General features: G+C 45.7%; 1 protein-coding gene across 1 annotated transcript in view; it reads right to left on the bottom strand.

The window, feature by feature from the left end:
- Positions 1-4,548: 4,548 nt before the first annotated feature.
- Positions 4,549-27,154, bottom strand: part of DDHD1 (DDHD domain containing 1) — a 62,403-nt gene continuing 39,797 nt past the window's right edge. The window contains exons 7-12 of the mRNA XM_041410263.1: positions 17,442-17,704; positions 16,003-16,078; positions 11,681-11,830; positions 9,795-10,047; positions 7,247-7,426; positions 4,549-5,138 (exon numbers count right to left, since the gene is read on the bottom strand). Coding sequence (XP_041266197.1) covers positions 4,957-5,138; positions 7,247-7,426; positions 9,795-10,047; positions 11,681-11,830; positions 16,003-16,078; positions 17,442-17,704 — 1,104 coding nt within the window. The 3' untranslated portion in view covers positions 4,549-4,956. The remainder of the gene's footprint in view (positions 5,139-7,246; positions 7,427-9,794; positions 10,048-11,680; positions 11,831-16,002; positions 16,079-17,441; positions 17,705-27,154) is intronic.

Raw genomic sequence — 27,154 nt, 5'->3', positions numbered from 1 at the left:
TTGGGAAGGTGTGAGAGACACCAGCAGGTGAAAGAGACCCCAGATCCAAGGTCAGAGTTGCTCTCCTTTCCCTCTTCCCGTGGCTTTGGTTTCCAGCCAGTCTGAGCTTTGCAGGCAGAGGAACAGGAACAGAAAACCAGAATGGAGCAGTGAAATGGTGAGACAGAGCTGCCCTTTGAGGGCACAGTCTGGGACTGGTCTGAGATGAGATCCTTTCTGGAGATACTGGAAGAGCCATAAAATGAACAACAAATGGGATGTGGGGTCCTTGGAGCTTGACTGTGATAGAGAAATTTGGATTTCCCCACTCCCATGTCAGCCCCAATGGGGGTTGGAATCAGACCATCTTTAAGGTCCCTTCCCAAACCATTCTGGGATTCTCTGTCCATGCCCACAATCAGTGAGGCCCCAGGGAATGGGCAGTGTAGCTGCAAGAACTGGTATTTTATTTAGGAAACAAAGAGAGGAGTTAATCCGTGGCAGATGCTCGCAGGATCATCAAATGAAACCCCTCTCTTTTTGGATAAATCATCGAGGATTTCAAAAGCACCAGAGATGGCTCCAGCTCGTTTTTGCAGGGAGATTCTCACTCCCAAAGGGGAAGGAGTGGCCAAGGTTTGCTGGAGAGCTGCAGAGGGAGAGAGGGGAAAAGGCTGATGCTGGAATTTGCTTCCCGGCGGCACCAGAGAGCATTGACCCCCCCAGGGTGACCTGAAACGTTTCCAGGTATTTCTCTCCCTGGTTTGGGACTCCTCTTGGAAGAGGAGAAGTGTTGACACGCTCTGAGCTGTGCTGGCAGTTTTGGAGCTTCTGCAAAGGCACGCAGGGAAACACAAAACTTTGGATTTCTATAGCAAAGTGGGGGTCAAATGGGTCCCTAGGGATGCAGGAGAAACACGAGGAGCAAGGAATCAGCCTTGGGAGAGCCCAGCCCAGCCCCAGTGCTGGCTGAAGTGCCAAAATTCATTGAGAAGGACAGAAAGTGCTTTGTCAGTGCTGGGGTTGAGCTGACAGCAGCAGCCAGAGGGAACAGTGCAGAGCCATCCTGGGAGCTGAACACATCCAGATGGGATCTGCTGAGCTTTCAGCAGAACTCTCGCGGATCACAACAGCAGGATGTGCCTTTTGGGGGTCAAACAGGTTCCAAGATTTCCCCTAGAAGTCTTGAGGATGCTCAGACAAGCACGAAACAAACGGCGATTCCAGCAGGCAGGAATCCAGCAGGAATGAAATCCCAGCACTCGAGAACAGGTTGTAATGCAGTGGGGAAGAGACAAAAGCACAAAAACCACCCGTGGAAGAAGGAGGGAAAAGCCAAACCAAGAGAAATGGTGGGGATTTCTTTTGGAGGAAAATTATTATTAAATACAGATCAAACTGGGCCTTGGTGTGTAAAAGCTTTCTGATGGTGACTGAAGATGTTTGGCAGAGCCTGGGCAGGTGACCCTGTACAGGTCAATCACCTGCAGTCCCAATTCAGCAGAAAAAAGATGTGTGGAAGCAGAAATCTCATCTTCAAGCTAATAACAGAAAAACGGGGAAGAAGGAATTCCAAATAAACTCACCTGGCAGAGGGCACACAAATATGCATTAACTAACTCAGTGCAAACAGTTGACACAGTGATTCATGAACTCAGCTTAGGGAAAAAAAAAAATCAATTCCCAACGATTCAGGTAGAGCAGAGTCAGCTCAAGAGCCAAGCATGTGGGAAAGGAGCACCAGGACAGCAGGAAACCAGGAAAAACAGGTGGCAACCAGGCAAAATGCAAGTATGGGAATGTGAAATATGTTTCAGCTCAGCCTGATAATGCTAATTAGGAAAGGAGAAAAAATAATTGAAACTGGCCAGCCAGACTGTCCATGGTGAAATAAAGCAAAGGGTGTCTGACTCCAGAAACTCTGGCACTGAAGCAGGGAGGGAGTGAATGCAAAGGGAGAGGAAGCTGCAGCAGAACCAGGACAGAATAATTAGGAGCAAAGGGACAGAATTAAGAAAAAGAATACAATTCATGCTCATTATCTGCAAAAATGACCTTGTAACAAAACCATTGTAAGCAACCAAGTTGGACAAAGACCTCAAGGCCGAGTTTGGAAAACAGGTCGGTATCAGGCAGAGGACTGAGAGCAGTGAGGAACATTCCCCTTATCTTGGTTTCTCAAGAAAAACCACCAGTCAACACAGCTTGGAAAGCTCAACATCGTCCTTGCAGAAGAAAACAAGTCAGTAATTGGGAGCCAGGACATTCCAGCTCTATATTATGACACAGAGCATCTGACCAGAGAGTTTGAAGCAGCAGACGTGACCCTACTTGAATTCTGTGCTTCGCCACGCAACAGAAATGGGGCAACACTTCCACCACCTTCAGCATCTGCTTGCAAAGAGGATTTCACCTCTGCAGCAGGATGAGGGGTGTTTTTTCAGGATTAAAAAGATGAAAGGCTGTTTAGCATCTCTGCATACAATTTAGAATGAGTCTCCATTGATTCTTTCAAGGTGTGTTTCATATTCGGAATTTAGCTCCGGAGATTAGTTGGTGGTCCAGGAAGTTGCTAATTAGGGCAGAATCACAAATAAACACACCCATCAACTCAGGAAAAACACAAAGGGATGATCAGGTATTGGCTCTCACTATCCTTTCTCCTCCCAGCAATGAGATTTACTCCTCAGCTCTGCCTTCTCCCCGATTTTCCAAGGGGCACGCACCTAAAATTCGGATCTCCTCCCTTATATGGAGAGCAGTCAGCAAGTACCAGCACGTTCTGAGGCCAGGGGAACAGCTATTCCATAAATCTGAAACATGTCCTGGACTACAGCAGGGTTTCCACAGACCACAAGAATTGCAGGAATTAACCCCTTTTGTTTACAGCCCTTAAAAAAGGATCCAGGGTGGATCCAGTGGTGAGGAGGGAGAAGGCAGCAGCACCACAGCCCAGCTCAAAGCCCTGAAACACCAACCATGCATATTTGGAAACGTTTTGCACGTTCTAAATACAAAAGGAGATTCTCCTTTTTGTGTTTAAGCTGTCCTCATTAGGAGGAGCTGATTAAACAACTTATCTGGAGAGCGCAGTCCTGTAAACACAAGGCTGTTTGCTGGAGCAGAGGCTTCCTCCTCTCAGGGGGTTATTTTTCCTTTCCTGGGATTGCTCATCCACCAGGGTAAACAGGTCAGGCAGGAGAGCTCTAATTCTCTGAGGCCAGATGGAATTTTTCACAGATCCACACCGAAGCAAGGTCATTTCCAGCATCTGAATGTTGGATACTGGCTCACTGCAGTGCTGTTTGTGTCCTTTTCCCACTCCCCTCCACTCCTCCCTTCCCTTTTTCTTTGTTTTTCCCCCTTCAGAATGACTCCCAAATCCCTAACTCCAGCAGAGAATCCAAAATCCCAATTCTTTCACGGAAGGAGCAGCCCAAATAAATAGAATTTGGGAGAAGAGCCACCCTCTCCCCCCAGGCAGGGAACTCTGGGGTTTGCACAGCCCCAGCCACTGTTCTGGGCTGACGCTGCCACATCTGTTCACACAACAATTCACCCACACCACAGGCCGGGTTTTTTGCTATTTTACAGTATTTTGCTATTTTAACTGAAGTTTAGGCTCTGCAGCTCCCATCCAGATCACAAACAGCTCAGGCAGAGGCAGCTCTGAGGGCAAATATCCAACACTCCTGCTCCAGAGCCTTCCACGTTGCTCTGAAATCCCAGCCGTGACCCTCTGGTGTTTTATTTGGAGAATATTCCCTTTCATCCCAACACTTCCCTCTTGACTTCTGAATTAGTTTCAGATACAAACCTAATCTAAATGTTGGTATTCTCAGGCCTCACCAAGTTTATTTGATGGTGCCTCTTTCCCTGCACATAAACACACACATCCATGTGTTTTTATACAAACACACACATGTATGGATTTAATTATGGTAAACAAAGGACAGCTGGGTCCTCTGCAAACCAATCTCATGTGCCTGAGAAACACTTGGAACCTGAAAAAGCAAAGGCACTTACCTCTGAGAAGAAAGTGACTGATGTCATTTGTGTGAAACCACAAATATTTATTTTTAATGAAAAAATACTTAAAGTGTGCCACAGTGTCCATATATTCATTTGAATAGTAGTACAAAGATATGTATTTTCTGAGAAAAAGTCTTAACACTGTAGAAAATAAATGTGGTTCTTAAATTATGTCAAAAGAAATCAGTAAAAAAGTAATGTTTTATACACTGGAATAAAATGAAACGATTAGAGAGAATAATAAATTATAATTACAGTATTTCAAATATTTGCCTCATGCTTTTCTTTTTTCTTTTTTTCTGTTCAGCATTAGTTTCTAAACGTGTCACATAGGATAGGACCTCAGAAGCCTGCAGTCAGAATGGGCTTCCAATGTGGGGATAATTGGATGTGGAGCTGAATAAAGTCCTGGAAAAATGACACCACTGCTTGTTATTCACAGGTACATAAAACACCAGCACATGGCAGGTTTAGGTTTGTACTGAACATGAATTTTTTTTTTTCTTTTTTGTTAATGGAAATCAATTTAGGTTTGGTTTGTTGTTGGTTTTTTTTTTTTTGTTGTTGTTGTTTTTTTTTTTTTTTTTAACCCACTAAATTTTTTTTTAAATATTTTAATGAACTAAACAGCAATTATGGTCATTAACAAGGATGTCACCCAAGCACAACTGCTCATGGGATGCTACAATGCTGTCTTGGCTCTTTGTACAGTCCACGTTGACAGGAATTTGGAATCCTTTCAGGTCTAATTCAGCACTGCAAAACACTGAAAACTATAAAGTGCTTTAAAATACAAATAACTTCTCCTCTTTAGAAATAGGAAAACCCCCCAAACATGCACTTAAACCTGAAACCTCCATGCCACAGGTCCTGCAGCTCTGCAGTCAAACACCTGCTTTGTGCCATTGGTTTTTAAAGTTTCCTCTCCTGTCCCCAGTCCAAGATTCAGATGGTGTCCAAGTTGGATTTGTCAGTCTCTTCTTGGTCTTGCTTGTACATGAAGGTGAGGAGGAAAAGGGCAATATCCAGAGATGACCAGTAAGCAGTGTGGGATGTGACTGCAGACCAGTATCTGCTCTCCACGAGACCTTCCCTGAGCTCAAAGTCGATCCTGTGCTCCAGTTCCACTGGGAAATGAACAAGGAAAGCAACGAGAGGGATGTCAGAGCTGCAAAAAGCCCAGAGTGTTTCGGGTTCTGATGCTGGACAGACAACACATGTGATCTCTCTGTGTTTACACTGCACAGGGCACTCAATTAAATCGAGATTTAATAATATAGAAATACATTTCAATGCACCTCCTGCATTTAGCACAAACTTAAGAGTGGTGCTAAGTGAAAAAAAAAAAAAGGCAGAAAAAAGGCAATTAAACCTGCTCTTAGAGGTCATTTCTGAATGATTTTGTGATTCTCAACTTGGACAGTTTTTTTTCAAGCAGCTGTTTTCCTTATAGTAAATCTATAAATATATTTATTTATACTTGTTATGATAACTACAGAGAAAAAGCCAGCAAATGCTGAGGCCCCACTAGGACGCTTTTGGAAATAAATGGATTTCTTGCATTTTTAGTATCTATACAAGGAGTCTACACCCAATACTACAAGCCCTTCCTGCAAAGTCATCCCTCCACAGCTCTGCCCTTTTAATATCCTGATTATTCCAAGAATATTTCAGCAGATACCCTCCTATTCCAATGGCTGCTTTGATTAATGCCACATTCACAGCAATTACCACTGCATTTTAACTGGGCCAACGTTAACCTATTGCTAAGGCGCTTCAGCCGTCAGAAAACCTCCACCAGGAGCAATAAAATAAAAAAAAGACAAAAAACCTAAAAGCCTGCTGAGCTACAAAAGCCAAAGCCCCAGACTGAGTCTAAAATGCAGCCGTTTATCAAAGGCAGTTTGAAGGAATTTGAATTCCTGGCTGGAGGAGCACGGACGGGGAGCATCGCCCCAGCGCCGGCACACACGGCCCCGATCTCCCTGCTTCCCCAGGAGCATCACCCCACTTTGCAGCAAGGACAGGCAGCCAGAGCCTTGGAACACCAGCAGACAAGCAGAGTCATTTCCAAGAAGGAGAGTTGATCCAAAAAAACCCCAGTGGCTGTGCTGTGCAGGAAGGGCACTGCGAGAGGCCGTTACGGGAGCTTGGGCGGGAGCCAAACCCCAGCACAGCCCTCTGAGAGCTCAGCCTTCGGTGGGGATTGCATCATTCAGCTCCCAGCCCCGCCAGCCTCTGCTCCACGCTCTCCTTCTATGGAGCAGGCATGGGTTTCCAGCAGGGAGGGATGTGGGATCCATGCAGGAAGCTCTCAGTGTGCCAGCAGCCCCGAAAGGACCCCCTCAGCAGCTCTGTGATGTTCCCTGTGCTGCTTGCCTCACGTCTAACCCAAAGTTTCCTGCCCTCAAACACTGACTCAGACAGGTTATCTGTTGCAATTTGTATGAACAGACAGCAATCCATCATGTGAATGCTGTCACAGGACACTTGTGACTCCCTCAATTCAAAAAAACCCTTGTGTCCTGCAGCAGTGCCAAGGGGGAGCTCAGAAATAAATCCAAGGATGAATTTCCTGAGAGGAAGTACCTATGCTTTTCAAAAAACCCAGCTGCTAAAACTGCACTTTCTGTCCTGAGCAGTTCAGATCAGGACAAGGGCAGCTTCTGTTTCCAGTCATACGTGTCCTAAAAGCCAGATTGCTCCAGAATGGGAAATATATGGGGGAATTGGACTTTAGGTGGAAAAAAAAGGGTTTAAACTGTCAGAGGGCAGGGTTGGATTAGATACTGGGGAGAAATTCCTGGCTGGGAGGGTGGGCAGGCCCTGGCACAGGGTGCCTAGAGCAGCTGTGGCTGCTCCTGGATCCCTGGAAGTGTCCAAGGCCTGGCTGGACAGGGCTTGGAGCAGCCTGGGACAGTGGAAAGTGTCCCTGCCATGGCAGGGGTGGGATGGGATGGGCTTTAAGGTATCTTCCAATCCAACCCAGGAACAGATTCACAGAATCCCAGAATGGTTTGGACTGGAAGGAGCCCTAAAAATCATCTCATTCCACCCCTGCCATGACCTTCCACTGTCCCAGGCTGCTCCAAGCCCTGTCCAAGCTGGCCTGGATATTCAACATTTATTAATTTATGGCAAACCCACAACAGCAAACCCTGCCATGTGCAGTTATGGCATTTCCAGCCCCCCACCCCACTCATTTCCCTGGATCCACAGGGTGGGCATCACTCACCTGTGGGTTCGAGGAATCCCGAGCTGCTGTGTGGCAGAGGTGGGGTCCCAACAGTGGTGGCCTTCTTCTCATCCCCCTCAGGTCCATCTTTCCCTGTCTCCATGGTCTGGGGGGTGGCACTGGACCGGCCAAACCTGGAGAAGAGCATCCCACCGAGGCCCTTCCCGATGCTCGCAGCTCCTGCATCCAGCACGCAGGGAAAAAACAACCCAGGATGCATCAATCAAACTGCAAACTAAAATCACTGCAAATTAAAGTCCCTGCAGCAGCCGTTAATTAGAGCTGAGGGATGGGAAACACTCCTGGTGCTTTCCTAGGGTGGGAACACCTGACTGCAGTGGGCTCTGTTTATCCCCAAACTCGTCTCGTGTACAAGCAGAATCTGTCATTTGGAAGCTGTATTTAGGGGGGGAAAAAGCTGCATGAAATACATCTGCAGAGAGAAATCTGGTACTTTGAAGGATGTGTTGTGATTCCTCTTTCATAAATTCTAAAACTAAGACAAAAATGCTTTCTAACAGTGTTGGTGGCCTTTTGCACTTAAAAATCCCAACAGCACATTTAAGACATTTCTCTTATTATTTCTCTTATTACTATATTCTTATTATTTCTTATATTCTTATTATTTCTCTTATTAATCTCTTAGGTCTACTGCCCTAACAGACCTTTAAAAATGTTACATCATCTTTTAAAAGGACTATTTGGGTTGCCCAGGGATATAAAAGTTAAGAGTAGTTTTGTCCTGTTTTATCCCGACTCTGCTGCCACCTCATGGACAAGACATTAAAGTTACTACAGCAACCCCCAAAAAAGCCACTCTGCTCTGAAACACCACATATTTCTACTTGAGGAAAAACTGCTTTTATATTCTTATTTGATTGGGAAGACTCCTGGCACGAGGCTTCTCCCAAATCCCACACAGAGAGCTAAAGAAAAGCCTTGAGTCAACAAAAACTGCAAGTGCACGATCAAGTATAAGCTCCAGTGAAGGGAATTTAAGCTCACTTAAACCAGGGCTTATTTTGACTCAGAAAGCCAGAAAGGAACAGACTTTATATTAAATCAGCCTGAATTTCCTATTGTAGAACCATGAGTTAAAGGGAACTGTAATGGGTTACATGGTGTGATTTTTCTGCTGTTGGCCAATACCAGAAAATGGAATCAGAAGACAAGCTTTAATTTATTTTTTTTCCCATGAAGCAGAGTGGAAATTGTTAAATCAGTGGGATGTTACTTCAATAGGACAGACAAAAATAAGGCAGCAATAGCACAAACTAAATCATCTCCCCCAAGCTTTGACTCTAATGCATGTAAACTGGTTTTTATTTCTAAGTAAATGTCAGCTGGGATTAAACCAAGCTAGACATCTACAGAACCCACTGAAACCATCCTCTGCCAGCAGGGATTTTGGGGGTTGGAGTAGATCTCCAGAGGTCACTTCCAAACTCAGCCACACTCTTGATTTTGTGCAAGGGACAGGAATAGAACCAGGGAATGATTTGGGTTGGAAGGGATCTCAAAGCTCATCCAGTTTCAATTCCCTGCCATGGGCAGGGACACCTTCCACCATCCCAGGCTGCTCCAAGCCCTGTCCAACCTGGCCTTGGGCACTGCCAGGGATCCAGGGAAGCCACACCTTCTCTGGAAAAACTCAGGACTTCCCCATCCTCACAGAGAATTCCTTCCCACTATCCCATCCATCCCTGCCCTCTGGCAGTGGGAGCCATTCCCTGTGTCCTGTCCCTCTATCCCTTGTTGCCAGTCCCTCTCCAGCTCTCCTGGAGCCACTCGAGGCACTGGAAGGAGCTCCAAGGTCTCCCTGGACCCTCTTCTCCAGGTGAACGCCCCCAGCTCCCATCCCATCTGCAGAGCTGCATCCCAACCCCAGGGAGCAGCAAAGCTCCCCAAGGATCCCCCATCCCAACCCAGGGACAGAGGGTTGGGACATGACCTGTTGGAGTTCTGGATGCTGAGAATTTCAGAGTTTCTGTGCTGACAGGCTCTGACCCCCAAAAGAACACTGCATTGACCTGAGGCTGTGGAGAAGCTTCCAAAATGGAATGACAGAACTGGGATTGTGGGTGTGGAGTTTGAATAGAAGTGTGTGATATCACACGGTGGAAAACTTAGAGTTTGGGGTTTTAGAATAGTAATATATATGGAGCAAGATGGAGGTTTTAGGGTGGAGGTTGGTCCTTCCTCTTCCCCTTCCTCTCCATGGGTTTGGGTGGTTTTGTGTAATTGGATAAAAAGTCCACATTGCGGACTTTGAGTGATTATTTATTGGGTTAGAAGCGAAAATAATTTAGGTGTCATTTCCTAATTGGATAGTTTAGCCTTAAAATACCTTATACAGAAAGCTAGTGAGCCATTTCACAGCTTGTCAGCAGAATGCTGCAGAACTCACCACTTCCACCACAGACAAGCAACAACAAACACCCAATCCTGGACACGAAACACCGCGCCAAGCCCCTCCAATCCCTCACCAGAGACAGAAAAAGAACCACCAAGCACCCAAAGTGCTGCCCAGGGACACGGGGGGCATTACCCAGGATGCTGGCTTTGCCAATGTTGGTGATGGACTCGCCGTAGTGGCGCCGCACCATGACCGGGGACGTGGTGGGGCTGGGCGCCGCCGAGGCGCTCTCGGGCTCCGGGGCTGAGGTAGCTTCTTTGCTGGGGTTCAGGAAACTTGGCTTCATGTGCTCGTAAGGGAGGGGGTTGGCCGTGTTGTACCAGTGGATCTGCACAGGTGAGATGTTGCTGTAGTGTTTCAGGATTAAGGGTTCTAATCTGTAGGCCTGAAAAGGGAATTCGGAGGAAAGATCAGTGCTGGGAGGCCCAGACTGGGGAAGAAAAAAATCAGTTTTCCTCCCCATCCAGAGCTCCCTCCAACCTCAAATCCAGAATATCTGTCCTAAGCAATGCCTAGGAGGTGACACAGAGGTGTTAAATCACAGTGTAATTTAATTCACTTTTAGTTTCACTGTCACTGCCATATTTTCTGGAAAAATCCCTTTGCCGGGATTTCTCTCCTGAGAAGCCTCAGAGAAAAATGAAAACAATAATTATCTGATTTGCTCCTCCTGTGTTGTGCTGCTTTGGAATGTGGTTTGGACATTGTTTAGCAACATGTGCACGTTTGATTGGTTTCATGTGAATTGTTTTGACTTAATGACCAATCAGGGAAAAGCTGTGTGGGGACTCTGGAAGGAGTCACCAGTTTTCATTATTATCTTTGTAGCCTTCTGTCTGTATCCTTTCTCCATTCTTTAGTATAGTTTAGTATAGCATTCTTTAATATAATATAGTATCATAAAATAATAAATTAGCCTTCTGAGAACATGGAGTCAGATTCATCAATTTCCTTCCTTCCACAGTTTCACAGCCTGGAAGATTTATCAGCTGCACAGTTGCTTGTGAGCTCACTTTTGCACATCTCTGCAACATCTGCATTACAACACTTGTACCACATGTTACCAACACACAGGTTACTACCAGATGGTTTCACTGAGAGAACAAACTTCATGTAAAGTTAAGCTGATTCTAACACAATAAACAGGAACTGGCTATGTAAACATTTTGTTTGATGGCTCTTTGTTGATCCTTGTGCAAACCATGAGTTATGTTTATTCAAAAAATATTTTCCTATTGATTATTTATTTATCTTTGTCCACTTAGATGCAGAAAAGCATCCTGCATTTCTTTATTTTAAAACTAAGTGAAGTTACTATTTGCAGAGTGGAGCCAATTGTCCCTGATAATCCAGGAAAATTCTGGAGTAGCTGGAGCTGAATGTGACCTACTTTAAATAGGAAAGTATCCCCAAATTGCTGTTGTAGATGAAATTCCAGATCCAATTTGCATCAGAGAAGTTACCAAGGGGATGCAGATCAAAGGTCCAGTAAGTGATCTGGTAACAGCCAACACTGGCTGCTGTGGAATAAGGAAAAGGCAAAGCTACACCAATAATCCTCTCCAAATACTATCAACAAACTTTTACTTGTAGGATCCTTTGGGGAAAAAAAAAAAAAATCAGCCTTTGCTTTTCTGTATTATCTTGTAAACTGTTTGTGAAGCCTTTTTTAACAGCAAAAATATCTTTGGACAGATGTTTTAATGGAAGCCAGGAAGTTAAACACAAAATCCTTGTCTGAAAAAGGATTATTTCTTTAAAAAAAAAAATCAGAATAATCCCAAATCTTATGCTTATTACTATGAAAAGAGAAGCAAAATATATGTTATTTACAGCAATTATTTGTAGGAAATCTAATTCTACAGTTCCAAACCCCAAGCCATTGTATAATAACCATGAACAAATAATCCTCTGCTGGAACACACTCGTGTTGACTCACACACTTTGAAGATCCCACATCATCCCAGAGCTTAAAACCAGGCAAGGTAAAAAGCTTGAGACTGCAATTAAAGACTCACCACTGGATCTGTTGGATGGAAAATGTTTAACAGGCGGTTACAAATGGTTCTGGGCAGGATGTGGTCCTGGCTGCCGCTGGTGCCGGGACGGATCCCACGCAAGGCCAGGAACACAGCCAGGGGGGATCCCATACAGAAGAAATTCTCAACCTGGGGAGAGATTTCATCCATGTTAATAAGGATGGAAATGATGTTTCCTAACACTGGATTTGATTTCTCTCTCCATTTCTTGGTTTCAATGGAGGGATTCAAAGTCTTGGTTGGTCCAGCTTTTCATAACATCAATAAATGAGGCTTAAACTGCCCTTGGCTGCTCATTGGGGTGCTAAAACCAAAAATCAAGTTGGATATTTGAACTCAGAGAGGTCCACCAGCACTGGAAAGGATGGAGCAAGAAGAGTTTGGGGGACACTAAAGAAAAACAAAGCCTGGATGTGGCACTGGGTGCCAGGGTTGGGTTGAGCTGTTGGGGCTGGGTTGGACTCGATGATCTTGAAGGTTTCTTCCAGCCCAGTGATTCTGTGAAATGAGTCTGATTTCTCCTGGAGCTTCCCAAACCAGCCAGCCCTCCTCGTTCTTATCCTAACCAAGTTCTCCATGATTTGGAGAGTGAACAGAATGGTGCTTGTCTCCATGCCACCATGTCCCAGGAGCAGGCACAGCCCACTGGGACGCACTAATGTCACCCAAAGCTGCTGTGACCTCCCTCTCAAGTCCTGCCTCCAACACCGAGTAAATCTGAGCTGCCACATCTGAGAAGTCACTGAACCTGCATTTTGGGGTCAATATAACCAACCTGACGTCAGGATTCAATGCTGACCCCTCACTACCAGCCCTCAGGCATCTCCTCCTAAAACCATCAAATGGAAAACTCAGTGGTAAAGGATATTTACCCAAGTCAAAATTGCCTTTCAACCGTTATTTTCTTACTTGAAGAGTTAATTTTACCATCATCAGATGCTCAGCCAGCAAGAGAAATTGCTGAAGTCTTGCTAAATGCACGTGGAGGATCCTTGGAATGCCATGTGCCTTCCCTGTATGTCAGCACATGGAAAGAGGGCATAGGAATAATGGTCCCTTTCATCTCTTGGATTCCAGTGCTGCACAAAACATTCCTCCTCCTCTGTCTTGGCACTGGTACCACCCCTCTTCCTTCCAAAAGAAGTCCCAACTTGATGGAAAAAGTAAAAACTAGATCTTCAGCATGGTTATTCCATCTCCCCTGCAGCACAGCACTGCTCTGTCATTAAAAATGTCACTTGGTGCAAAGCTCCTTTCCCTTCCTCAGCCCAAGTTTTACACATTTCTTGTGTTTTGGCAGCTTGGACAAAAAGCTTTTTCATCTTCAAACACAACAGAAAGAGACATTCCCAGCGCAATCCTTTAATTTGAGTAAGTAACCTCTAACCTTGTCCATCTGATATTCCTGTATCAAGCACCTGAAAGGCACAATTATGGTTTTTCTGCTTCAGGGAGGAATCAGACAGTGCCTGCCAGCTTGCACTCAGCAGAGGACACTCTGAAGAGACTGGGAGAACCCTCAAAAGGTTAACTGGTTTCAGTGGTTACAAAGTGTGTGGCTTTTGTCCCACTGCTGTCCCATCATTTCTATTGATAAACAGCGCTGCAGTCCCCACCCCTGGAGGGATTTAATATGGATGTGGCACTTGGGGACATGGTTTAGTGGTACACAGGTCTTTTCCAACCTTAATTCTATGATTCTTAACCCCAAATGCTTTAATCTACAGCCATTAGAGTGCCAGTGCTGTTCCAAGGTGGCTGAAGATGAGGCTGCTGCATTATAAAACCTACTGGGAAAAGAAGATCAAAATCTTTCTGGAAAATATTTATTAATTTTGGTGCTTCTCCTGCAATCAGGAGTGGGGCATTTTCCTGTAAATGTTAACAACACAGGAGATGTGTTTATGAAATGACCTTTGAGAGAACTCCTCTCCTGGTTATGATTCATAAACAGAAGACTTAATGAATTTATTTGTATTTTAAGCAGAAGCTGAGCCAAGCAGCCATCCATTCAAGTTAGCACTGCAGCATTTTCATAATTAAGTGAAGGAAAAAAAAAAGCTGAATGAGTCAACAGAAGTGAGGCAGCAGAGCCCTTCTGTGCTGGGCACAAAGAACACGAGGTTCAGGCTGGACCTTCCTCCAGAGGAGTTTCTGCAGCCTTGGCTGAGTGAGAAGTGCTGAGGATCCCTGAAGTCTTTTGGGCCAGGACATTGCAAGGCCAGATTTAAATGGATTTCCATGTCAGCCCTAAGGAGCAACTGAGGGACATCCTGCTCTCCTCTTCCCTACCATGACTGAAATTTTAAAGAATTTCCTGTTTTCATACACCAGAGGCATGAAGGGGGTGGTGTCACACCATTCCCCATGTTCTTCAGCCCCTCACCCTTTAACTCCAGCTCCTCTTCCAAGGCTGGTGGGGAGAAGGCTGTGATTCTAAATCTTAAATTTACAAGGGGGTGCTGGCTCTGCTTTTAACTCCCACTGCTCCTGTTGGTCCAGCAGGTAATTCCATTATCCCGTCTGAGGAGAAGCAGAGGAAGAGAAACAAAAGATCCCTCCCCTCATGTTCCCACTCTGGTGGCTTGTCCAATATTTTATTAGAGTACAACACACCCCATATGTTTATGTTTTGTGGGGTTTTTCCTCCCTGTGGAGTCAATAATTTCATTTTCTCCAATATTAAGCATGAACCAAGCAAACTGCTCTATTTCTTCTTGCATTTATCTTGCCAAAAACAACTTTGTGCTTGCTCAACATCAAGCACAACTCTCCTTCACGTGGCACCAGTGACTCTGTCCCATCCTGGGAACCCTGATTTTTTTCAGTCCATGGCAGAGCTGCCATGAAGAGCCAAGGGATGGGTGGCTGGTTTCTGAACAAGGCTGTTCTCCTTCAACAAACCAATCACCCTCAGTGAGCTGAACTGATGAGCAATCCTATTCCAGCCACTCTGCTGAAATCCTCCCTTGCCATCCTTTCCATGGAAAGCTTCTCCCTCTGGAGCTCTGTGTCAAGCCATGGGAGTCACCAGTGTGAAGCTTCACTAGAAACAAAACATCTCCCTGTCAGCAAGGGCAAGAAAAAGGATGAACTGCAGTGGAAATGCTGCCTGAAGATTACAGATCCATCTCATTAATTCAGGTAGATAAAATCCTCTCTATCTAACATTTCTTCCCCCTTTTTTTCCTCCTCTCCATCTAAAAAGCAACTGTCCAAAAACCTTTCAGTTTAAAACCAACTGAGTGAAGAAAAACCTTCTCAGAGCTGGGGGAGGACCAGCCTGACTCCAGCTTCCTCGATGGGAGAGATAATAGCCTGGCACATGCTTTCAAGCAGTGATGAAAAGGAGAAGGCTGTGACAACATGAATTATGGCTGGTTTCCTCTTTTTTTAAGGCTCAACATTGACCTTGGCTTCCAGGAGACCTTCTGAACTCATAAGGAAAGAAAAATGGCAAGTTAAAAAACAATAATCCATTTTATTCTCATCTATCATGTCACATTTTTATGGTTTAATACTTCAGGATGGAGTTGAGCAACTCGAAAGTGTTGCACATCCCACCCAGGAGCTGGAAAATGCCTTTTCCCAAAGATAAGGAATTCTAGCAATTTGTAAAGCTGATTAGCAAGCAATCTGCTTCATGAGATTGAAAGTGTGCTAACTGTCAGAGCAGAATAATTTGGAAGGAAAATCCTCTCCTGGAGGAAATTCAATCAGATTTGCTCAGAGATGTGACATGTTAGAAGGAGTCCCCAAGGAAGATGGATTATTCAATGGAGTAGAAGTGAAACTGTTTAAAATATGTGATTGATGTCAACTGCCAAATGGATTTTGCCTTCCCACAGAATTGTGTGTGTGTATAAGAACTAGGTTTATGTAGTAAAGGTATTTATTTTATATATATATATATAAAATCAATATATTTACATTTATGTTTACATTTAATGTCATTATAAACACATATAACAGAATCCCAGAATGGTTTGGGGTTGGAAGGAACCTTTTAAAGCTCAGCTCATTCCAACCCCTTGCCATGGGCAGGGACACCTCCCACTACCAGACCAGGTTGCTCAAAAAGTATTACAAATACAGAATTGCAATAAATAACAATAAACTATGAATACAGCAACATTTTTACATATATGTGTACATACACTTCATCCAATATCCAAATTATTCTGCCAAAATCATGTCTAGGGACATGGGAAAAAATAAAAGTAAGCAGAATGACTCACACTGCAGGTGTATTTTTACAGCAAGCAGAAAAAATTCAGTAGAAACCTCTTGAACATACATACCTTAAATTTTAAGACAGGTGGTTTTGATATGGTGGATGCCTTTAACTCATATAACCTCTCTTCTATCTCTCTCAACCTAGAAAATAGAGATCTTTCTGAGATCCAATAAAAAATGCAGCTTTAACCTCTCTGATCCAAACAGGCATTCCTGTGGGGTCCAACAGTTTTGTTTGCTGGGAAGAGAGAGGGATGGTGTCAGTATTTCCTGGAGCAGCTCAACTGATTAAGAATCAATGTCTGTCAAATCCTGTTTCTCTGGCCACAGAAGGAATCAATCAACACATGACAATTCCCTGTTCACCACCCCAAGCATCTGCCCACCCTCCTTCCTCAGGAGTAGCTGACTCACCTCCCGTTTCCTTGGTGATTTTGCAGCCAAATCACCTGCTTTATTTTGTTCTAAACCCCCCAAACAAAAACAAAGCCACAGGAAATGGTCTGGGCATGCTGGAGTTCTGTATGAAAGTGGAATTTCTGGAGGATGGTGTCCCACCCTTTCAACTCCCATGAAAAAAAGGTTGTTCACCTGCTTTTCTAGCTGGCCTGAATTTAAAAAAGCAGCTACAATGTAAAGCACACATATGGATGGGTAAAACTGTTCCCAGTCCCAGTGAATTCCAGAGGTTACAGGATGTCAGCAGTCTATTTTCCAGCATTTCACACTGAATTGCTCACTGAAGGGACAGCCACTCATCCTGTGCAGAAGTGCCAGCATCAATAAATGATACTTGGGATTTCTGTGGAAGCACTTCAGGGCATGCCTAAGGAGCTGGAGCATGAGTGTGAAAGTGGCCATTTCTCCCTGATTATATGTTTGTGACATGCCTGAAGGGTCATCCTATCACTGCAACACTTCATTAGGTTTCTAAACTTCCCTTTTCTCAGAAATCCTGCACTGAGTCCAGCCCTGCAGCTGACAGAGACATCCTGCACCCATCCCTAGTGAGACACATCCTAATTCCAACCACAGCAGGGCTGCTGCTAAATTAATGCTTCCCAAGTACCACCAATACTCAGACTGGTTTCAGGAAGGAACCAAAAGCCTGTGATTCATGATTTGTCATCTCCCACTTGAACGACTGAGGTTGCTAATTTTAGATTCTCTAATGGGTGTCTCACAGCACCACAGTATCCCCAGCCCTGGAAGCGTCCAAGGCCAGGTTGGATGAGACTTGGGAGCAACCTGGGATAGTGGGAAGTGTCTCTGCTCATGGCAGGGGGTTGGAGCTGGATGACCTTGAAGGTCCCTTCCAACCCAAACCGCTCCATGAGCCTGTGTGGATTCAGAGCTCCCGGTGCTGTGTTTAGCATTTATCACCCAGCCCAGCAGAAGAACACCAGCCACCGAAGATAACAGCCCTGGAGGGCTCTGGAAACACCCAGAGGGTGTTCTCCAGGGCTGTGGTTATCTCCTCTGACCCCTGGGAGTGGGACATTACCGTTGTTTGGTTATGTAAAGTTCCTCGAGCAAACGCCGCTCCTCGTAGCTCATCCAACTCTCCTCCAGCTCCTCCTCCTCCTTCTGCAGCAGCTGCTCATAGAGCCTGACTGGATTCCAGCCAGTCATGATGTCGTAGGTGATGACACAGCCCAGGGAGTGGGACACGATGGAGACCTTCCCTCCCTTCTCCTCGAACTCGGGGTTCCGGGAGCAGAAGAGGGAGTAGAGCCGGTTCAGCTCCTGCTGCAGCCCCTTCACCAGCTGTGTCAAGGGTGAGGACAGAGGGTTTAGTACCCACATCCTGCTGCTCCAGTTGATGTTCAGGAACATTCCCATCCCACACTGACCCGCTCCTGTTAAATCAGGCTGCGAAGATGAGTTTAATCCCATAGCCAGCAGCAATTGCCTGGCTGATGGTCACTGCTCCAGAGGCTCATCCCTCCCTCCAGAGCCACCAGCAGCCACCACACAGGACACGTGGTGACCCTAAAACTGCTGCACTGCACTGCCCAAGGCATCAAATTGAAATAAACACTTCAATAAATGAAACACTTCAACAGTTCAAACACTTCAAGCTGTGCCTGAAGTACTGAACAGAAGGCTCTGAGGTGAGCAACACCTGGTTTTCACTGGCACACCAGTGACTGCTGGCACAGTGGAATTTATCTCCCTTGCTGGATTCTGCTCCATTTTCTGCAGCACTGAGCAGAAGAGCATTCCTCTTGTATCAAGAGGTTCAGCTCTTTTTTTTAATTTAAGGAGGATGGAAGGAGCCTGAGCCACAAATGACCTGGAATCAACTTGATGCCTTGTGAAGTCTGACCTAGAACAGAGTCTAGACAGAGCTAAAGAACAAAGCAGGGATTTATTTAAAGGATCTCCCCCATGAATCCACCTTGGGCAGCACAAGAGCCCAGCCAGGGCTGCCCCCAAGATGAACCCAAATGGTCCCAAAATGCACGAGCGCTCCCGGGGTCTCTCCCTGGGATCAGCTCTGCTCCATGTGCACATTGCAGTTCAGTGTCCAATTCCAGCTCAGCCCCTGCACTCCCATCCTGCTTGTTTTTCTCTCTGCAGCCCACGGGGTTTGTGCTCCTGGGCTGAGATTTGGATCATTTGTCCTTGGTGCCCAGCTGGAGCAGGAATTGTTTTGTCTCCCTGCTCTGTGCACAGAGCTCACCATGCCCTGATGTGGAGCCCAGCCCCACACACTAAAGCAGCTCAGAATCTGAAAAATATAAAAGCTAAAACCTGAGGCATCAAACTCACATCTCTGCCTTTACCTTGGCATCACCCTACTAAACAGCTCATACCCCCTTCTCCCTTTATCCCTGAGAGCCACAGGGGACTGGGAAGAGAGAAATCCACTAAAATGGATGCGCTCAGACTGCAGTGAGAGCCTGGATGGGTTCTGAGAAAATATCCTCAAATTGCTTTTGGGCCTCAGTAAAAGAGGCTCGAACTCATCAAGGCTTTCATTCTCCTCCCCTCTGCCTGGCTGAAAGGAGAGGCAGCTTCCTGTCCCCCTTCCCTTCCTACACCTGCACCTGCTGGAAATTATTCCCAAGGAATCAGAATGAAATGATGCTGCTAAAAAATAAAAAGCTTCATCTCAGGTAAGAGGATTTGGTAAGGGACATTTGAAATAAACAATGCTTAAAAACCCAGTTTTCTGGTAACAGGTTTCCTGGAGGGATTTTTGGGGAAAAGCAAGAGTGCAACATGGTTCTTAAATATCACAGACTAATCCTGTAGTACTATAGCAACAAACAAAGAAACAAATGTTGGTCCTATGTTCATGGAGTCTCTGAGAAGCTTATCTGCCCCAAACCCTACACTGTAGGATAAAAAGGTACAGCTTCCCAGAAAGTATTTTAGAGAAACACTAGAAACCATGAGACTTGGGAGCTGGCCAACAAAAACAAAACAAAACAAAAAAAACCAAAAAACCCAATCCCAAAACAAGCAAAAACAAACCCAAAAAACCAGCTTTGCCTGTGAAACTCAGCATGGAAACTGAGCAATGCTTCCAGGCTGTGGCAGGGAGGAGCACAAACAAGAGAGTGCAAATCATTCCCTTGTTAGCAAGAGGAAATTAAAGCTATGGAACATATAATTTCAGCATGATTTTTCAAGAGCCTGAGTCATTACAGAATATAGATATGAATGGCACCAGAAGTGCCAGTGTTTGATACACATTTTAGTGAGTGAGAATCCACACAACAAACCCTCTGCCTGAAGCACTGAGATGATTACCAGAGCCCTGCAGCAGCTTGCAGAAAGGAGTATCAGAACACCCATTTTCCAGTATTTTTGACTGTGATTCTGCCTCTTCTTCCATTTGGGTCTACACAAATTTTCACATATGAACAGGCAGAGAGCTGGAGCTGGAAATGTCAATCAGGATGAGCTGTGGCTGGCTGGTATTTTCTCCATTTAACAAGGTTTTGTTTAAAACACAGAAAAAAATAGCAAGAATCAGTTGAAATCAAAGTGTTTGGGGATTCCTGCCAGGAATAGGTAAATAATCTTCTGGCATCATGGCACTTCCATTGTAAAGATCTGATCTTGCAATCATAAAACAGAATATTTCTTGGAAAACCCTGGTTGGAAACTGAGTCCAGCCCTGTTTTTAATCCTCCTCCTCCTTAAAAACTTGCTGTTACTGGGAAGTTCAGCACAAACATGGACATAACTAAAAAATGGATTTCCAAATAGGTGCACACGTGCAATTTTGGATGCACTGAATCCAACCAAATTATCTGATGTTGGTAATTCCTAAACTCCAAATCCCTGAGGTATTGTGGAGGGGAAGGTCTGCTCTGGGAAAGGCTCCAGACTTCCAGGCACTGGGAATGGTCTGGTTTGCTGCTCTGCCAAAACCAGGAGCCCTCCACCTGCAGTGAGCACTTATGCACGTTGGTGTCCTGCCAACAGTCCTGTGCCAGTCCTAAGATTAGAAACTGAACCTTTGTGGTGCAGAGTAAGAAAAAAAAAAAGAAGAAAAATAAAAGGAACCGAAAAGAAAATGAATATTCAATTAAAGTCCCACCTTAAAACCTGCTTGGTTAAACAGTATATGAAATTAAAGCAATATTCACTGGGGGATGATGTTTAAGGTTCCTTCCAATCCAAGCCAGTCTATGATTTAATCCTGATTTGCTTTCTTAGTCCTAAAAAGCATAAAATATTTCAACTTGTGAAAGAAAAGTTTGAACAAAATTTTAGTCCAGTAAATGCAACATGATCTGCTTTCAAATCTTTGGTAGTTACAGCTTGATATATCCTAAAAATCCATCTGAAAATACTTCTAAAACCACTAAAATCAGTGCATTTTTTCTTTGGACTTAAACATGAAAAATATGACTGCCTATCAAATTTTCTCTCCTAAATGGCATCACTGCAGTAATTTTTTTAAGAGCTGATCTTTTTATGCACAGCTTGTCTTTCTACTCCCTCTAAGGAGTCTTAATTAAAGGTTCACTGTTAAATTAAAAAAAAAACCCAAAAACCAAAAAAATACCCCACAAACCAAACTCACTCCCTCCTGAGCCTCCCAAACCCAGGACATCCCAAGTGGCTGCTCCATGTCTGCACCTCATGGTTGGGTTACAGGGAATGGGTGCCTCATCCTGAGCTTGCTGACAGCTTCTCCTGCTCCACTGCAGCTCCATCCAAGGAATTCCTGCTGAAATCAGCCCTTTTCCCACTGCTTTCCCTGTTGGCCCCAAACTTCCTGCAGGAATCACCCAAAAAATCCCAGGAATGGTGGAAACAGTGGAATGAAGCATGACCAGACTCCTCTGTCTTTGCAGCTCCCCTCTTCCATCCACCCTCCCAGTTCCCAGCTCATTTTGGGGACAGTGGGAGCTGTTTTTCCATCCCAGGTCTCCAGAGGGCTTTCCTTACAAAAAGCCTGGAGATTCCTTGAGATCCCTAAGCCAGGGATTGTGGGTTTGGTTCCATCTGGGTCACCTGAAACTGATGCATTGTGCAGGCTGCCCTAGAGCAGAGGCTGGATGGAGTTAAAGAATAAAGCAGGGATTGATTCCAAGGATCTCCTCCATGGATCCACCTTGGGCAGCACAAGAGCCCAGCCAGGGCTGCCCCCAAGATGAACCCAAATGGCCCCAAAATGCACGAGCGCTCCCGGGGTCTCTCCCTGGGATCAGCTCTGCTCCATGTGCACATTGCAGTTCAGTGTCCAATTCCAGCTCAGCCCCTGCACTCCCATCCTGCTTGTTTTTCTCTCTCCAGCCCACGGGGTTTGTGCTCCTGGGCTGAGATTTGGATCATTTGTCCTTGGTGGCCAGCTGGAGCAGGAATTGTTTTGTCTCCCTGCTCTGTGCACAGAGCTCACCATGCCCTGATGTGAAGCCCAGCCCCACACACTAAAGCAGCTCAGAATGTGAAAAACATAAAAGCTAAACCCTGAGGCATCAGCCCAACCCATTTCACCACCTCCTAAGGCTTCTCCAACAGACTAAACAGGCTCAAATACCTCCCAAAAGAATCAATGAGGCAGCAGTGGATTGAGCTGATGTTCTTCCCTGTCAGCTGCTCTGCTCCATCACCCCCAGCTTCTCCAGAGGGAGCAGGGAGATGCAGCACCTTTTCCTGTCTGTTTCTGAGCAGACCAAACACTGTTACAAAGAGAACAATTCCTATTTCTTCCAGAAAAGCTGCATCAAATCCCATCCTCCCAGCTGGTCCTCATTTAGCATCAGCCTGAGGACACTGAAATATTTCAAAGAAAGGGCCTGGAGTGAAAGGACGAGTGAGAATGGCTTCCCACTGATAGAGGGGAATATAGATGGGATATTGGGAAGGAATTCCTGGCTGGGAGAGTGGGCAGGCCCTGGCACAGGGTGCCCAGAGAAGCTGTGGCTGTCCCTGGATCCCTGGAAGTGCCCAAGGCCAGGTTGGGCAGGGCTTGGAGCAGCCTGGGACAGTGGAAGTTGTCCCTGCCCAAGGTTTGGGGTTTGGAATGAGATGGGATTTAAGATCCCTTCCAACCAAAACCATTCTGAGATTATCTCTCCCTATCAGCTGAAGTTTTGCCAGTAAATCCTCCCTGCAGGAAACTCAAACCTGCAGGATCAAGTTGCTCAGAAGGCAGCAGCTCATATTCAGATTAACTGAGGTTAGAAGCTCTCTGCCCTTCAGAAACCAAATTAAAGGCAGAGTAAGGAATGCACATCTATGGGGAGTTGGCTTGAGGGCCATGCAATTCCAGGGGAAAGCCAAAAACCAGAGTGCTGACCAAGGAGCAGGAGGCTGGTCTTGATGAGGCCAAAAATGCCCTTTGCTTTCCCATTTATGTGCCTGCCTGGCACACAGCTTCCAAGAAATCAAAAAATAACAGCCTATCCCAAACAGCTGTTCACCCTCCTCTGAGGAAAAGCAGCCTTGAAGACACCAGCATAAATAAGCATGGCTAGCATGTTCCTGGCAAAGCAGAAGGAAATTGGGATGTGTGTGTGGACAAACACCCCCTGGACACACACCAAGGAGATCCAGAACTCCATCCCCTGGTCCGTTTTAGGGGCAGATTGTTGGGATTGAAGGGGGTTTTCAATGCACACCAAAATTACCAGCGTAGAAAATGACATTTTCCTCTCAGTATCCAAGAAATGAATTTTTTTTTTCATGAAAACAAGGAGCAGAAAACCCCTGCTGACACCTGAGCACAGCAGTAACACAGAGCTTGAGTGCTGCTCCTTTCTCTGCGCTGTCTCCACAGGATCCTCACTAAACAACCTTCCCACATGAACAGTTTGAAGAAAAATAAGAACAAGAGCCAGGTACCTATGGAATGGGAGTGCAGCACACCTGACCTGTGCACCCTCTCCAGCCTGAAGAGCAGGACTGCTTCTGCAGGCTTTGTGGGGAAGGAGTGTGAAGGAGAGCTGAGGAACAGTGAGCCCTGCAAGCAGCTCTTCCCAAATGTCAAGAGAACTTCAGGAGAAAAGTGCAAACTCGTTTGAAATTCAGCCAGCAGGCAGCAGGAGTGCGAGCCAGCTGGAGGGGAAGAGGGTCCTTGAAAGCCAGGGGAGGAGCTGCCGAGCCAAGGGTGGATTGGGAAGGGTTGGGAAAGCAGAGATGAGGAGTTTTTGCTCCACGTGGCCCAGGAGAAAGTGCCAGCAGAGCTGGTGACCCCCAAGGAGACAACAGTTGTCACATTCCCTGATGGCATCACTGGTGGATGCCAGAGGAGTGTCACAACAACAGATGAGAGGCCAGAACGAGCTGTGGCTGTGGGAACAGATGGGAAGGGCTCTGTCTCAGGGATGGCACAAAAAAAGGATCTGTGGATTTGCCTGAGCCTCTCTCCCAGGACCCCTCTTGTTGTTGAAAAGCTGAACCCAATTTCTAACAAGTCACTGTGCTCAAGATGAAGTTCAGGCTCAGGCACAGCCACTAACCAGTGACTTTATAAAGCTGAGAATACATTCAAGGGCAATCAAATTAACTAAACCAGCCATTAATTAAACCAGCCAAGCAGCTCCTTCACTATTAGCTTCAACAGGAAATGCAAAACCAGTCCTGACATAGTCTCAGCTTAAAATTTCCTGCTTCCCATCTTGTTTTCAAACACACCTGAATCAGATGCCTTTTACTGCTGAAAGGAGTGACACAGAATGGTATTTCCACTGCAAAACAACCCAAAGGGATGAAAGCTCTGGTAAAAGTTAATACTTGTCCCAAATTTCAAGAGCTTAGTCATTAATTCTCCTTTTAAATATGTGTATAAGGGCAAACCATGAAGCCATTCCAAGGTCAGGACTCTGAGCAAGCTGTTCTAGTAGAAGTAGTCCCTGCCCATGGCAGGGATTGGAATGAGATTATCCCTAATTTCCCTTCCAACATAAACTATTCCATGATTCTAAGGTGGACAGTGAAGTTTCTCCACTTTTATAATGCAATATTTGCACTAAATCCTTAGAAACCTTGGGAAGATGGATGCAAATGGTATTTATTCTGCACTAAAGGCATTTTCTGCCAACACATATATCAATAATTCACAGAATTACAATTAGCCTGCAAGTAAGTACAGGGAAAATCAGTAAAAAAAGAGGCACTTAACAGTATAATGAAGGTGACAACTCTGCATTTACTATGCAACAATTAGTCTTTCTAATCTCTGCTGCAACCATTTTTAATTATTAAAGAAATATGAAGCTACAGTGGCACAGATGTGAACCAAAGTCCCCCACTGAGGACACTAAAACCCAAGATTATGTTACCACAGATGGACCAGCAAGGTCAGGGGCAGAATGTGAAATGACTGCTCATTTAGAAATAGGCCTGTGTGCATCAGAATATCAATTTATTGCTTTTTCTTACATCTGGGCAATGTTTAAAGAGGGTTTTGGTACAGAGCAGCATTCTCTCCCACCAGAACAGCCCAGCTGAATCTGACTGGGATCTTCACAGGGCTGTGCTGAATTATTCATGCCTGCCTGCTATCACATCACATGCCAGCAGTCAGAGGCACCTTTTGGATATTCTCCTGCCCCACTGGAGAAGAAACAATCCCTGAAATCAGAGAGGGGGTCACCCACCACGCTCTGGGGGGCTCAAAGGGGCCATGCAGTGCCCTGGGACAGCTCTGTGCTCTCCTGGGACACTGAGAGGACAAGTGACAGCGACACCCTTCCCTGGGAGGACAGAGGGGCTGCCACTTGCAAACCCCTTCAGGAGCTGTCTGGAGAGTGCTCAGGAGCTTTAAAGGAGAAGTTGTGATACTTGTAAGTGGGGAAAGTCCTTGAAAGGGGAAAGGAAATTCCCATCCCTGCTGTGCCCTGGGTGCAGCCCAAAGTGCCAGCAGGACCTGGGCTGCCCCCCTGGCACTGAGGGGAGCAGGGACAGGATTGTGTCCCTGCCTTGGGCACAGGGGTGACACGGTCACTGGAGGTTATCTGGAATGTTCTGCCAGCCCTGGGGCTCCCAGCAGCAGGAGGAGCTGCTGGAGAGAGTCCAGAGGAGCCACGGAGCTGCTCCAGGGCTGGAGCCAGGCTGGGAGAGCTGGGAATGTTCCCCTGGAGAGGAGAAGGCTCCAGGGAGAGCTCAGAGCCCCTGGCAGGGCCTGAAGGGGCTCCAGGAGAGCTGGAGAGGGACTGGGGACAAGGCATGGAGGGACAGGACACAGGGAATGGCTCCCACTGCCAGAGGGCAGGGATGGATTGGAGGTTGGGAATTATGAATTCTTCTCTGTGAGGGTGGGCAGGCCCTGGCCCAGGGTGCCCAGAGAAGTTGTGGCTGCCCCTGGATCCCTGGCAGTGTCCCAGGCCAGGCTGGACAGGGCTTGGAGCAGCCTGGGACAGTGGAAGGTGTCCCTGCCATGGCAGGGGTGGAATGGGATGTTTTTTCAAATCCCTTCTGACCCAAACCAGGCTGGGATTCTGAGAGCCATCAGCTGAGTGGCAGCTTCACTCTTCTCCAGGATCAACTCTCCACATTCCTCAGTTTATTTCCCAGAGGCAAAGGAAAGTTTAATAAAATAAGCCCCTTTTGAGATCCTTTGAGGATTTCTGGGTGGGAAGCACTGGAAGTGCCCAGAGTACACAAAGAATTGTGTTGGGGTGATACAGCAGTGAGCAGGGCCATGAATTCTGAGCAATATGTGAATCCTCAAAGCCAAGGCTCATTTCTGAGCTGGAAGGAGCAAAGTGCCACAAGAAAAACATGCTGAAGATGGAAAAACCATCCAGAAGAATGCTCCACCTGACACTGTTGTGTCAAACTCTGCAAAGTTAGGTCACAGAAAATAAAATGGGATAAGGAAGAGTAACTTGAAAGTATTGTGGCAAACATTTCAAGGAAATTAATTTGATTTGATGAATAAAACCAACTTGGTATTTTGCAATCAGATCTAAGCACACTCCTTCCATGTCAGTTCTCACACCCAGGGGATGGTGATAAACCTGTAAAACTGCAATTCTACTGAGCAATGAATTAAATTTTCATGCACTGCTGGCCAGCACACCTGAACTTTACTCACTAATCCATTTCCCCTAAGATGTCCACAGACATGCCAAGCCTCTAATGCAGTTAAAAAAATATCTGTTTTCAAGCTGCCAGAGAAATTTCCATGGCTTGCCACAAAAATTTGTGTTGGCTTCAGGTACACAACAGGCAGGGAAACCTGAGAGACAGTGGAGAGCCTTGATCAATGAATTCTGCATTACTGAGCAGGAGGGAGGTACAGATTTTGGTCTGAAAATTGTGCTGCCAGTCTAAAGGACTTAAACACACCTAATTTGAGTGAAAGGTAGCATCAAATATCCAGGTAAGACTTGAAAGTCTCACCTTACCCCAGTCTAACAATGCTCAGGACACCAAGGCTGCAAAAGGTTTAACACTACCTCATAAATAACACAGCAACCACAGAAAAAAAGCTACAATTCCTACAGAAATTCATCCTAAAACAGCCCCACAGGGCTTTTCCAGTAAGTGTGATACACAAGGGGTGCTGCTGGGGTGAAGCACTGTCCATGCTTTATGGGCTACTTCATTTATTCAGGTTATTATCATTTATTCAAGGCTTATCATTCTTTACAGGTCACTATAATTTATGATGTTATTCCTGGTTTTTCTCCTCTGGTTAATGGGGTCACTCAAGAGCTACACAGACGGGTCAAGGTGGGATGGGAGCATCCAGGATATGAACAGCCCCCTAATAAAGTAACTGGGGATCATTTTGGTGTC

This window comes from Onychostruthus taczanowskii, unplaced genomic scaffold, assembly GCF_017590055.1.
Source record: "Onychostruthus taczanowskii isolate IOZ18803 unplaced genomic scaffold, ASM1759005v1 scaffold100, whole genome shotgun sequence".
In the NCBI taxonomy this organism is placed as follows: Eukaryota; Metazoa; Chordata; class Aves; order Passeriformes; family Passeridae; genus Onychostruthus; species Onychostruthus taczanowskii.
Note: the sequence above shows the minus strand (reverse complement) of the source record. Positions and strands in the feature narration are given on the sequence as shown.